Source organism: Perca flavescens, chromosome 11 (assembly GCF_004354835.1).
Source record: "Perca flavescens isolate YP-PL-M2 chromosome 11, PFLA_1.0, whole genome shotgun sequence".
Lineage (NCBI taxonomy): Eukaryota > Metazoa > Chordata > Actinopteri > Perciformes > Percidae > Perca > Perca flavescens.
Genome location: NC_041341.1, coordinates 1,621,668 through 1,636,397, shown reverse-complemented (window position 1 = coordinate 1,636,397; position 14,730 = coordinate 1,621,668). Strand labels below are relative to the sequence as shown.

At 38.1% G+C, this 14,730-nt stretch overlaps 3 protein-coding genes across 3 annotated transcripts; all 3 read left to right on the top strand.

Annotated features, from left to right (window-relative positions):
• Positions 1–381: 381 nt before the first annotated feature.
• On the top strand, positions 382–1,308 carry LOC114564220 (olfactory receptor 6N2-like). The gene has a single exon (XM_028591462.1). The coding sequence runs from the start codon at positions 382–384 to the stop codon at positions 1,306–1,308; it is 927 nt and encodes a 308-aa protein (XP_028447263.1).
• A 4,617-nt stretch (positions 1,309–5,925) lies between these two features.
• On the top strand, positions 5,926–6,852 carry LOC114564219 (olfactory receptor 6N2-like). Its single transcript, XM_028591461.1, has one exon. It carries the CDS (start codon positions 5,926–5,928, stop codon positions 6,850–6,852), a length of 927 nt encoding a protein of 308 aa, XP_028447262.1.
• A 6,933-nt stretch (positions 6,853–13,785) lies between these two features.
• On the top strand, positions 13,786–14,730 carry LOC114564218 (olfactory receptor 56A4-like). Its single transcript, XM_028591460.1, has one exon. The coding sequence runs from the start codon at positions 13,786–13,788 to the stop codon at positions 14,728–14,730; it is 945 nt and encodes a 314-aa protein (XP_028447261.1).

Here is a 14,730-nt window from a genome sequence, read left to right as displayed (position 1 = left end):
AATTTTTGATTTGGTCCTGAAGTACGTAAACATGGCCTCCTCCAAACTTTCGACCAACTAACTTTGCAATTATATCTTCGATTTCTGGCCTTTGGGTCTTGTTGACCATTGAGAGTTTTCCAACCACTGAGATACTTTGCCCATAAGTTCAGGCCTCTAGACGTTGATGAAGTTGTTTATAAGTTAGTCATTCTTGGTGAAGAGTTTTAATGAGATCCATGGAGGATGAAACAAACTGATAAAAAACACTTCACAGACTCAAGCAGTTTACTTAAGTTCAATTCTGGAGATGAACACACTCTCAATGTAAGGTCATGTTTATTCTATGACTGTTATTATTTATAATATCTACCTCTTTTATTCCATTTTTTAACAATCTTAATGGATGATGAATTAAATGTAACATATATAACTCTTGGTGGGTATGTCGAAGTGGACAAATACAGATATGTTTATTTTTTTATTATGTTCATAGTATATTTGCTAATAATCTGCAGTAATTCTACCATTGTGTATCTTATCTGGGTTCACCAAAACCTCCATGAGCCTATGTACATTTTCATTGCAGCTTTGTTAATCAACTCTGTTCTTTTCAGCACTGCTGTCTACCCAAAGCTTTTAATTGACTTTTTATCTGAAAAACAAACCATATCTTATTCAGCCTGTCTCTTTCAATTTCACTTATTTTACTCTTTAGGTGGTTCAGAGTTCTTACTGCTGGCAGCCATGTCTTATGACAGATATGTGTCTATATGTAAACCTCTGCAATATCACACTATTATGAGAAAAACAACTGTCAGTATTTTCTTGGGTTTGGCTTGGATTGTACCTGCTTCTCAGATCGCTGTACCAGCTGGTTTGAGTGCCAAGGAAAAACTCTGTAGCTTTATTTTAAAAGGAATTTTTTGTAACAATACAGTTTATAAACTTCAGTGTGTAATCTCAGGAGCACGTGTTGTACGAGATATGATCATACTCCTTAATGTTGCACTTGTCCCTGTGCTTTTCATACTTTTTACATACACAAGGATATTTATAATAACCTATCGAAGTAGTCAAGAAGTCAGAAAAAAAGCTGCACAGACCTGCTTACCTCATCTGATAATTTTGATCAACTTTTCCTGTTTGTGTGCATATGACGTCATTATAGTTGGACTGGAACCAAATTTTCCGAAAATTGTGCATTTAATAATGACTTTACAAGTTATTTTGTATCATCCTCTGTTTAATCCAATCATGTACGGACTAAAAATGAAAGAAATTTCTAAACACCTGAAGAGGTTGTTCTGCACAGCCAAAAATAATTGATGTATCAACAATGATCAGTTTTTCCTTTCTCCTGTAACAATACTGAAAAAGTGACATTTCATGAGCTTATGGCATCCAATGTAAGAGTTTGTTAATATGACTGATACACAGTAAAGAGTACCTTAGCATCTACTATGTAGCAACTGATCAACTCATTTTCTCACAGAGTATTTTAATTCTGTTGTTTTATTCTGAATCTGTTGCTCTAAAGGAAGTCCATCAATATTACACACACACAAAACCAGTGAAAGGTTTATTTGCATTTATTATTTGTTTATTTCCGAAATCATGTCTTTATGTGTGCACTTAAGGGAAAAGCAATCAAACTGTGTTGGTTTACACTGTTTGAGAATGGCTTTCATCTGTTTTTGCAAATTAACTGTTTACCACAACCACCACTGGGCCGTAACTTCCCCTAAGATATCAAGGTCATCTCATCAGCATTTTTTACTAAAAATGTGTTTGAATCCACTAAAGGGCAGTTACCTTCTATAACAGTTACACATGCCTTTTCAAATATCCTAGAATGTCTTGTAGTGGAAGTTTCCTTTGCAGCAGGGGGAAGAGTTTTCAGAGTTTAGTAAATTGAAACAAATAAGACAGACTGAGACTAAAACCAAGTTGGGTTTTTGTATTTTATTAAAAAAGATATATTTGCAAATATAGGATCAACATGATTTCACAAAAGGCCTCAGCCCAGTGTGGAGTCAGTTTCTCCAATGAGTGAACAGAAACACCAGGCTTATATGCATCTTCAGAGTGACAGCACACACGCACTTGGATTATTGTGACACTACAATTTTGACAGGCAATCTGATACACATGAAGACAATCAGAGAAATGCAAGAGATATCTTGGAGTCGTCTCACCTCCTCCTCCCTGTATGACTTTCACCCCCCAGTTACATCTTAACTGGCATGGGAAAACATGAGATAGTTTTGGGGTGACCTTGTACCTTTATCGGTTCAGGCTAACGGCGCTCACATAATGTTCCAGACTGGATGTCTCACAAAGTTAGAATCAAAATCTACATGTGGAAAATGAGATAAACTCTTTCAGCATTTGTGAGGGAAGTAAAGTATGAATTAAACATAAAAATATAAGGAATTGTGCTTAAATGTAATTTTCCCATTACAGTCTTTAAAATGTGACTGTTTAGTTGAGAGAAATGTTTTATTGGATATACCACTCACAAATGTTTACTGGCAGACAGACAAACAGACACACAGATAAATTTAAGAAGAAAGAAAGAAACTAGAATGATCCATTTTAATATTTCTTTTTTGTGATTAACAATTTTTATTTTTTAACAACATCCCCCCCCCTCGTCATCCCCACCCATTCAGACAAAACTCAAGAAAAGATTAAACAGTAACTACAATATTCAAGACCATTCAACAATATAGTAAAAAAAAATAAACCAAATAAGCATATGTATAAATGACAACACCTTAAGCCCATTTTACATGTCTCTCCTCAGAAAAAAGCTTCCTAAGAGCCCTCCAGCAAGCTCAGGTACTTTTACCATTTTCTAGTATAGACATCCAATCTGGCAAACTGTTTAGATGACATTTTTCCAAACGCCCCCATCCTAGCCATCTCACAAGCCCAGTCCTGGATTGACCGCACCCTTTCCAACCCAGTCTCACATCAGTTCTTGATGGCATTACGAAATTAAATCTATTAGAACGTGATACCATTACGTTATTGTGAAGATTTATGTGTTAGGGTCACGTTTTTTAAACTAATGTATTTCAATGAGAAGCATCTTACGTAATCACATCACGAAACTTTCTGCCACTGGGCTGCAGCAGAGAAGCTGGATACAGCTTTGATATTATTGGTATTTTTAGCCCAATAATCGCTGTTTTAATCAACATTTATTCACCAGATCTTATCACGGTTTATATGTATTTCTTTTAATGTTATTATTTCGGTCTATTTCAGCCAGGGAAGCTGGATTGCTTTGTTGTTTATTGATATTTTTAAAACTATAACGCTACATCTTTCAACATGTATTTAGCTGTTATCATGCTATGCATTTCTTTATTTTAATAATATTATTTTGGTCTTATTACCGGTGAAATATTACAGTAAATAAGACAGAACGGTAGGCTACGATATGAGCCGAGCTGGGCGCATTCAAAGCCGATGTCCCACGATGCAATGCGGGCATTCATTCACAGAATCAGACGGCGATCAGCGGGTCTATAACGCCAGTATCGCTTCAATGTACTTAAGGGATCATGTAGAGCGTTGTTATAGCGACTACAACAACGACGGGGTGATCAGGACCCCGACGCCAATCTTCTTCTAGCGGATTTATTGAACAGAACTGCGTCCATGGCAACGCTCTGATATGCATGGCAACGGTGTGTTATACTTAGCAACGGTCTGTTATCAAGAAAATAACAGCCCGCATTGTACATTAGAATATAAGCAAGCCATGTAATAAATATATATAATCAGTAGTTTTGTCACCAGCAACAACACGTTGCTCAGTTTGGTTCCAGTAAGTTATGCATCGTAATAACGTTTAAAAAAAATCAGCTGAAGACTCCGAAAGTGACGTCGTAATTACCGCTCGGCGGATAGAAAAGATATAAATACATAATATTCGTAATATTGATGTTTTTGTCTAACGTTGTATTTGAGGAGTTAAACAATAAAGATAGCATCAATAATAAAATACAGTTTCATGCATTTGTCTCATATATTGTGTTCTATGCCGGCCGGCGGGCGGCATCAATCTGAAACGGAATGAAGCCCACTCACGGCAGACAGCAGAAAGAGGAGCCGAACACGTCCTCCCACCCACCCCGGAAGAACTACAAGTGCTCAAGCTTTGTAACAGATTCTGGTTTCAGATTCTCGCGTCTATAGTGGGAGTTGTAGTTTTTAAATATATTGGTATATTTCTCATAAGTGGAAGTTGGTAGTGTAGAATTCTGGATACACCCTGGGGTTTTTTGGGATGGGGAACACACTGGTGTCATCAGTGTATATATTAATAATAATTAATATGATAGGCCTAGCATAAATTATTTTTTAAAAAGTCAGTTATTTAAAACAACTAATAATGCAGTGTGATGTTAAATCAAATTAATTCCCACACATAAGAGCTATCAATAAATCCGCTAGAAGAAGATTGGCGTCGGGGTCCTGATCACCCCGTCGTTGTTGTATTCGCTATAACAACGCTCTACATTATCCCTTACGTATGTACACACCGCCGCCGACATGAGCGTCTAAAGATACCGGAAGTCATTCATTTTCAACGGAAGCTTCTCTCAGCTGCAAGGAGCGTCAACTCTGTTGGCGTCGCGTTTTGGGCGTTTTGAGCATCAATCACAAAGTTGAACTTTGGTCAACTTTATGGTAATGAGCTTCTTATGTGCTCAATTTACTATTTATAATGCCGACCTAACACCAAATGACTTTTCAAGAGATTCCACAATCATCAGAATGAAATCATTAGAGCCTTGCTAGAGTTGGAGCTAGCGTTGGTGTAAGGTGGTCATAACACTCAGTCCCAAGCAGTATTTTTCCTGTCTTGACGTTCCAACAAAATCAATCGTGTTTCAAGTTTTAAGTCTTGGTCGTAAAATCTTCTCTGTGACTGAAAACTCAATGACATTATGACAGATTACTTTAGATGTGAGATGGGGTCAGACTTTAGTCTTTTCAAAGTCTTTTTAGAGTATTCTAGTGTATGTTAGTCGTTAGCTGAGAAATATTAAGAAACTCCACTCTTCATGTGAACACATGAAATTCTGATTACCGGTATGTCAAAACAAGGCAGATATTGGATATTTTTCCGGAACTGTTTTAGGTTCATTATAAACCTGTTATCAAACAAACAGCCTTGCGAACATTGGCAGAGATTTCCACTATACATATATGTTATTTTAGCACCTGCTGCATTTTAGAAAGGGGTCTAGCTAGCATTAGCTCCTTCATAGGTCCAGATGTCATGATGGTAAATGAAATTTGTATTTGGTACAGTGTCAACAGCAGAACATATTACACAATAAACAATCACAATATTGCTGAGACAATAAAGAGCTGAATGCTATGACCAGTGTTTTCTCTACGTTAGTAGGAAACAGGTGGAGTAGTACTTAAGGGGACCGGTGTTTTTTAACCCAAACCACAATTCTTTTTCAAATTTAACTCCATATACATTTCTCTATTTATTTTGACAATATTTAGACCCTCAGGCCTTATTCAAATAATTTTTGATTTGGTCCTGAAGTACGTAAACATGGCCTCCTCCAAACTTTCGACCAACTAACTTTGCAATTATATCTTCGATTTCTGGCCTTTGGGTCTTGTTGACCATTGAGAGTTTACCAACCACTGAGATACTTTGCCCATAAGTTCAGGCCTCTAGACGTTGATGAAGTTGTTTATAAGTTAGTCATTCTTGGTGAAGAGTTTTAATGAGATCCATGGAGGATGAAACAAACTGATAAAAAACACTTCACAGACTCAAGCAGTTTACTTAAGTTCAATTCTGGAGATGAACACACTCTCAATGTAAGGTCATGTTTATTCTATGACTGTTATTTCCTTGTATAATAGCTACCTTTTTTATTCAGTTTTTTAACAATCTTAATGGATGATGAATTAAATGTAACATATATAACTCTTGGTGGTCATGTCGAAGTGGAAAAATACAGATATATTTATTTCTTTATTATGTTCATAGTATATTTGCTAATAATCTGCAGTAATTCTACCATTGTATACATTATATGGGTTCACCAAAACCTCCACGAGCCAATGTACATTTTCATTGCTGCTTTGTTAGCTAACTCTGTTCTTTTCAGCACTGCTGTCTACCCAAAGCTTTTAATTGACTTTTTATCTGAAAAACAAACCATATCTTATTCAGCCTGTCTCTTTCAATTTCACTTATTTTACTCTTTAGGGGGTTCAGAGTTCTTACTGCTGGCAGCCATGTCTTATGACAGATATGTGTCTATATGTAAACCTCTGCAATATCACACTATTATGAGAAAAACAACTGTCAGTATTTTCTTGGGGTTGGCTTGGATTCTGCCGGCCTCTCAGGTGGCAGTACCAGCTGGTTTAAGTGCTGATAAAAAACTTTGTAGATTTATTTTAAAGGGAGTTTTTTGCAACAATACAGTTTATAAACTTCAGTGTGTGATCTCAAGAGCACAAATCATCCATGATATGGTAATTTTGCTTAATGTTGCACTTGTCCCTATGCTTTTCATTCTTTTTACATACACCAGGATATTTATAATAACATATCGAAGTAGTAGGGAAGTTAGAAAAAAAGCTGCACAGACTTGTTTACCTCATCTGATAGTTTTGATAAACTTTTCCTGTTTGTGTGCATATGATGTTATTATAGTTCAGCTGGAATCTGACTTTCCAAAAACTGTAAATTTAATAATGTCTTTACAAATAGTAATGTATCACCCTCTCTTTAATCCAATCATGTATGGACTAAATATGAAAGAAATTTCAAAACACCTCAAAAAGTTGTTCTGTCAAGCCAAATGTATGTGATGTATTAACACTTAAAACAAATGTACAGACATTTCTTTAATGATTTGATAATGAAGGATATTTTAACTGTATTTTGAAATATTTTTACGATGAATGCAAAGTAAATAATATTGGAAACATGAACAATGAACTTACTGATCAATGTATTCATAACACCTTTTTGTTCGATCAAGAGATCAGGTTTCCTTTAAATTTTTTAAGGTCAATTTCACTGCTACTAAATCTAAATGATGTATGATTGTTTGGATTGTTTGTATACTGAAATCATGTTAAGTTCATGCAATTATAGGTCAAATTGAAATGGTCAAAAACAGAGACTGGCTCTCATCACAATGCCATTCATATTAATACCATATGCCCTCTGAGGTCTAAGCCATTTTTCTCAATCTTTGGTTCGGTCTGGTTTACTTGTTTGAAAATCCTTGTGTAACCTCAACACAATCAAGTTATAGACATTTTTCAGAACATCCAGGACTATCAGGATATGTACACTGCAGAGATGTCGCCTAAATGTATACATTGTTAAAGACAAAAGAAAAGATTAAATGGAAATTTAATTTAACAGAAGAAGAGAATAATGATGAACATGACTTTTGGCATTTTAACATTTTTCTCCCAAGTCTTGGCAATCACAGGAGACAGATTGTGAATAACACAACTGTTTAGATTCCCCTGCCCAGAAAAGTCCAGGGGCTTCATGTATAAACGTTGCTTACGCACGAAAAGCTTGCGGTTTTCATGCACACGGTGCGATGTATAAAAATTAACTTGACGTGATAATGTGCTGGCCGTCACACAAACTTTGGAGCAGACTGAAAAATGCTGAAACTAAACAATACAAAATAAAATTTCCACTTCAGTTACTCTCAAATATCTATTACGTTGACTATGAAAAAACATGATTATATACACTGATACTCATGAATCACATCTTGCATACTATTAACTGTTAACTTTTAACTGTTTAATTCACAGGCTACTTAACTTCTGTTAAAAGATGAGGGCGTGAAATGAATGAAAAAGCCACCTAGAAAATAGCCTACTTTCAGTCATCTGTATTTCCCACAGATGAAATATCTTACTCACTGTGCAACAAAAAGATCGGCATGGAAAAATGCACTTGTTTCTGTGAGTGTAGCTGTTGAGGCTCAGACGTAATTGATCCTGTGGATGATGTGTATGTAAGTGAACAATGTGTTAGAAATGAACCCAACCCGGGCCACCAAACACTGGGCCGAATGCAGCAGCTTTACAGCCATGTTTGGATCATGAACAGAATGTGGAAAAGTGGTAGGAGACTTGGCATAGCCTATATGTTTTAACCACTTCTTACACTTATATTGTGTAGAATGACATCTATTTGTCTTAATTCTGCAAATTTTTCTGTTACTGTATTAACTATTTTATTATTTCATTCATGCGTGGCGTAGCGAATCTGTGCGCACTGTCCTCTGCCATGGAGACGCTGGCAGTGCTTAATTTGTAAAGCGGGAGGTCCCGGAGCGCAGAGGGGGGATGGATCCGGCGACTCAAAATGGGGGTTGGAGGTAACGGAACAAAAAAAAAATGACACTGCCTACGTAGCTTCTCTGACTAAAAAAACCTAAACAACGCTGTGTGTACATCAGGGCAATGTTTATTTCTATTTCAGAACATGCACTGCATTGGTGCGAAATGTAAAAATAAAAATCCACTGCAACAATCGTTTTCACAAGCAGCAGTTATCCATCGGACTATTAAATTAACCAAAAAACCCACCGCGGTCTCCACATTCTTGATCAGCAGAAACGGTTTTTGCTTGTTTGGGATCCGACTGGCCAGCGTATTTGAATAAGTTCAGCAAACTTTGTCGTCTTTTTGACATTTTTCCCCTGAGTTAAACGAGGCTTTAACAGAAATCTCAAGCAGCACAAGCACTTGTGTCACCTGAAGTGCAGCACCGCGCTGTTGAAGTGCCTCCCCTCCCCCCTCTGTCTCCCCTCCCTCCCTTTCCTCCCTCCGTCTTACCCTGAAAATTCACCTCAAAACGCATGGAAAATGCAAACACAAGATTTTTGTGGAACTTTAATGGGGAATAAAGACTAACAAGACAGATAACAACATTGAACGCTACACAAACAGTAGTTTTATTTTTTTCATTTAGGAGATTCATTTTTCCTGGTGACACAGGATATGCCGAATCCAACAAAAAACTTTCCGGATCCAACGTTGGAGGTGCCGGAACATGTTCCGGCGTGTTCCTGCTCAAATTAAGCCCTGGATGATGGCCTCTCCTCCTCCTGAGTCAGGTCTCCCTCGCGCTGGACTCAGTTTCACTGAGTCAATGGCATTACATACTAAGTGGGCTAAAACTGGTTATCGTGCGTAATTTGGACTGATACAATACATGTGTGACATGCATGTTGTTTGGTAACTGTGGCGCTGCCACCCTTCTCTTGATTACCACTTCGACGATAGACCTTTTTTAAATTTCTGTTCTTTTATTGCTTATCCGAGTTCAAAAATCTCCAAACAGAAAGTTTTTTCCTTGCCTCAACCTCCACAATCAGCACCTCAATCTCAGTCGGTGAAACATTTTTTTCCGTCTGCAGTGGGAATTAACTGTTGTGACGTCAGGCACGCATTTATAGTCATTTCCATATTAATTTATGGTAGGAGGCAATTACATGTTGATTGCGATGTATAAAGATACTTTTCAAGTTTTGGGCGTACGCCATCTTCTGGTATGAAAGCTGTGCAATCTTTTATACATAAGGCCCCAGATTAGCCTCACAAGCCAGACCCACATCAAGATGTTGGGTCTGGGAACTCACCATTGGCAGGGCTCAATCCGAGGGGCGGGATAAATGGTTGTCTTTCAAATTCCCTCTGCACGCAATAGGATAGTGCTACAACCAACCAGAGCAACGCTAGTTGATAGATTAAATTTTAAACTCCGAATACATCTTCCTTTCTTAAGAATGACTTCAGTGCCGTTCTTTGTTCTTTTCTCAAATAAAAGCTTAACTCCAAGTCTTCCAGAGTCGCAGCCAGAGCCGATTCGAAAGACCACTGTTCGCCAGCAGCAGCAGCCATTTCCTTTGTTTTCAAGTAGCAGGGAATTCACGCAGAACCATCACAACTCTGCCATCATTATGTTAGGCCCACCCATCGAAGCTATAAACGATGTGATTGGCCTGACTAGAGTTTTATTACATTTGCTGCCGCTAGTGTGGGTCTAGATTTCTAGGCTAGCCCCAGATGCTTTTCTTCCAGAAAGTTAACTGTGCCATCTGTAATGCATTTCCTGTCTGCCATAAGACACCAGTAGGCCAAATCACATTTATTTACTAACCCAAGGCTGCCTGAATGACCTGCAGCTCTGCATGCAATGCACATACTACATTCAAGGCCCTCCTGCTTGTATTAGGTTAGGGTTGTCTATTGTCTGAGCAAGCTGCATTTCTATGGACATCACTTAATGTTCATTTGCCTGTCAATAACTCACATAAAATATGTAAAAAAATAAATAAACACATACTTAGGGATTCATCATTATTGATTTATTATAGAAAGACACTGTAGTTCCACGGACTACGATCGCATGGAAGATCTTGTTGAAACGGCGCATTTCTCTTGTTCTATTCAAACAAAGTAAGTGTCTACGCTGTATTGATCTGGAGATAATGAATATTACATATAACGCAGTTGCAACAGTGTCGACCTCAAAGGTGAATGTCTTTGAGTTCATTGATTACGTTTATAACAGTCACATATTCAAGATGTGTTGAAAATGTCAACATTATCAAATGATCTATTGTTCTGGGTTTCTCTTTTAAGTTAAACAGCCTTAAAACAAGTGCACGAGGAGACCTGGCAGCGCACGTTGAATACATAATGGCTACGTTTAGACTGCAGGCCTTAACGCTCAATTTAGATTTTTTTTCCAGATCCGATTTTTTTTTTTTGACTGACTGTTCGCATTATTGTTTTTTTTAAATGTGGCCCACATCAGACTCAAGTACAGGGGATGACCTTAAAAGTGACCTGCATGTGCAAGCGAGTAATACATTATCACGGGTCACATGCAACTCCCTGTTTAAATGCTTATCAAAATAAACCCATGGATGTATTAAGAGTACCACAGACATGTAATCATTAGGTCGTGCTACTAGCTACCGCTCCCTACTGAACGATGGCCTGCAGTATGGAAACAGATGTCAATAACATTACAAGCTTTACACTGGTAAGTTTATGTTCCTGGGTGCTTGCTGTTCTCGGGCCAGAATTGTGACGATGCTTGCTCTAGAGTGACGTCAGTTTGATGAATTCCAATCTGACTGTCCAGACTAGGCTTGATTGGGAGAAACAGCCTCACTGATCTAAACCCAAGCTGTACAGTTTTGTTATACTTCTGTGCTAGTCAAGGATTGTTTATAAAGAACACCATGTTCGAGCATAATGATGCTCATAAGTGTACGTGATACCACAGCACCATAGACTAAATGTTGATTTTGTGATCGATCGTCTGATCTAAGGCTGCATGTTTTAGACACTTGAATGAAGAGACGGGCGGAGAGGTCAACTGATCACCATCTAGGTCAGTGCACTGGGAACGTCTGGAGGAGGCCCCTATCAAAGAGATCTTCACTCACACCTCTGGCGGTGCTTTTCTGGAATCCCTGTCGACATTATCTTACATTTATTTTATCGTTATTAATACATACTGTTGAAATTGAATTGTATTGAAAAAACGTTATTAATCCCGATAGGGAAACTGGTTTGCCACCAACCATACAACAATCGAACACAATACACAACTAACAGACAAATAAATAAATAAATAATTAAATAATTAAATAATTCTGGATTAGTAGACTAATAGACCCTAATAAGGAGACACAATTTCACAATACATGAATGTAAAAAAAAAAAAAAATTATAGAAGACAAGAATAATATCCAACGGTTAACAGTGTTGGTTATAAAATCTAACCGCAGCGGGAACAAAAGACCTTCTCATGCGCTCACTAGAGCACCGAGGCATTACCAATTGCTCACTGAAAGAGCTTCTGAGTCCTTTGAACAGAGTGTGTAATGGATGGCCTTCAAAAAGCAGGACAATTTTTAGTTTTGAACTAATCCTCTTCTCTACAATAACCTCCAGTACATCCGGGTTAAGACCAATAACTGAACCAGCTCTCTTGATTAACTTGTTTATCCTATTTTTGTCCTCAACAGATATACTGCCTCCCCAGCACAGTACAGCATAACATGTGTGTATATGTTTATACTTCTATTGTTTATATTCTTTTTATCCTTCTTATATTTGAGAATGTGTGACATGCACCAACAACACCATGACAAATTCCTTGTATGTGCATAACACATACTTGGCAATAAAGCCCTTTCTGATTCTGATTCCATCCGCCCATTGCACGTCCCATCATCATGAAATGCTTTGAAAGGCTAGTCATGGCTTACATAAAATGTAGAAGACAGTGAGCAGCACCAAATTCCTGGGGTTGCACATCAGGACAACAACTGCATCACTAGCCAAGACGCCCTAGCAGCACCTCTACTTCCTCTGCAAACTGAAGAGAGCGAGAGCAGCCCCATCATTTGTACCTTCTACAGGGGCACCATTGTGAGCATACTGTCCAGCTGCATCGCTGTGTGGTACAGGGGTTGCACCGCCTCCCTGTAGCGCATAGCAAAGGCTGCTGGGCGTATCATTGGTGTCCCATTACCCTCACTCCTGGACATTTACCAAACCCGCCTCACCCGCAAAGCAACCAGCATTGTGGGTGAAGTCAGCTGAGGTATATGGTCATCTTATTGTATCTGCATATTCTATATGATTTGTATTTATGCTTTGGGTAACAAAGAAACCCAGATGAACTTTAGCCTACATTCGTTGGACACTTCCCTGAAGACATCTGGGATGCATCCACACACAAATAACTTTATAGTGACTTTTGAGAATCTGGGTAGCTGTCGCTCTCCGAGCTCTGCAGGGCTTGGAAATTGATGCTGAATTCCTTTGATGTGAATAAACCTTTATAATCAAGAAACAGTGTCAGCGGATTCCTAAAAATAGGAATACTAAAAATATATTTATCTTCAATATCTTTTTTTTTATGATACTTACAGTAAATACATAAAGTTGACTTGACTTGACTATGCAAGTAAAAAAACAAGTATGCCTCTGGCCTTGGAAAGTTGGGCTTGGGTATACTGATGCAACATAACACAAAAATGTCAGTGTGTGACACACCATACCTCCCTTTGGACTCTGTGTGTACAGGTTGCGGCTCTCAGTGTGAAAGCAAAACAGGATAAAAGTTCAGCTGTTGACTCAGTCTGCTGTAGGTCAGGGGGAGGGTGCTGTGTATTATTCTTAAAGTTTACATACACTGATGCAAATACTTTTCTGAAGATCTTCTTGAATGTAGTAGCTGAAAAGACCACATGGATTACGTAAACACTATACACAGTATATTCTGTTGTCTAATATATGTACTGATTTCTCAGCTATCAGAGGACACACAACTTCCACTAAAAGTGAAAGCTTTTTAGACATTAGACATTGCAAAGACAGTTTTCACTTGTTGAAAAGGACAGTTTTAATCTGTGTTCTTTGTGCCTTGATAACCTAGATACATCTCTACTTCATTGAGCTGACATACATATCGTTGATTGACAAATGTGAGGTTGCTGCGTTTGAACTATCTCAAATGTTTTGGTTATGCAGAATATTATCACACACAATTGTGAGAAATGTGCTGTTTATGCAACTTACATGCAGGTTTATTGTATGTTTTTGTGTCTTCTTAATGTGTTGAAATAGAACATTTTGCTGAAATATTTTAATCCCATTTACTGTAACTCAATCTGTTTTTTTACCCTCCTTTTTCTCCATCACTATCTCTTCTTCCAGCTCTGCTGTGCAGACATGAATAGCAACAACAGCCTGAATCCTTTGTATTTTCAGTTCACTCTGTTTGCAGACTTTGGGCCCCTCAGATATCTGTTCTTCAGTCTGTGTCTGTTGCTCTACATGACTGTTGTCTCTGCTAACATTGTCATTATTCTGACAGTCTGTCTGGAGAAGTCTCTGCATCAGCCCATGTATATTTTTATCTGCTGTCTGTCTGTTAACTCTCTGTACGGCTCAGCCGGCTTCTTCCCCAGGTTTCTGATGGACATTCTGTCTGACACTCATTTAATCTCCCGTCCATTATGTTTCATTCAGATATATGTTATTTACACCTATGCATCATGTGAGATGACTCTCCTCGGCATCATGGCCTACGATAGATTTGTTGCAATTTGCCAGCCTTTACATTATCACAGTAAAATGACATTTCAGATTGTGAGACACCTTTTGTTTTTTGCCGTGCTCTACCCTGCATTTGCTATTGGCTTCTGTCTCTATCTTACTGTTCGATTAACGTTGTGTGGCAATAAACTGCACAGACTTTTCTGTTCCAACTGGCCTGTGGTTCAGCTCTCCTGTGTGGACACAACTCTGAACAACATAGCAGGTCAGTTTTTCACGATGACAACCATCTTCGTCCCCCTGTTCTTCGTTCTGTACACCTATCTACGTATTCTGCTTGTCTGCAGGAGAAGCTCGTCTGAATTCAGAGGAAAGGCGTTACAGACCTGCCTGCCTCACATCGTGACATTCATGACCTATTCTTTCTCTCTCTTCTGTGAGCTGTCATTGACTCGATTTGAGGCTGATAAAATGAATCCGATCATCACAGTTGTTTTATCTTTAGAGTATTTGATCATCCCCCCCATTAATAACCCTCTAGTTTACGGCCTGAGTCTGCCTCAAATCAAAATAGTAATTTTTAGATTTTTGAAGAATGGTCCTGCTGTGAAAGTTTAA

Bases quoted from the DNA above. Each gene is read 5' to 3' on its own strand.
- LOC114564219 (XM_028591461.1), top strand. From the start codon at position 5,926: ATGGATGATGAATTAAATGTAACATATATAACTCTTGGTGGTCATGTC.
- LOC114564218 (XM_028591460.1), top strand. From the start codon at position 13,786: ATGAATAGCAACAACAGCCTGAATCCTTTGTATTTTCAGTTCACTCTG.
- LOC114564220 (XM_028591462.1), top strand. From the start codon at position 382: ATGGATGATGAATTAAATGTAACATATATAACTCTTGGTGGGTATGTC.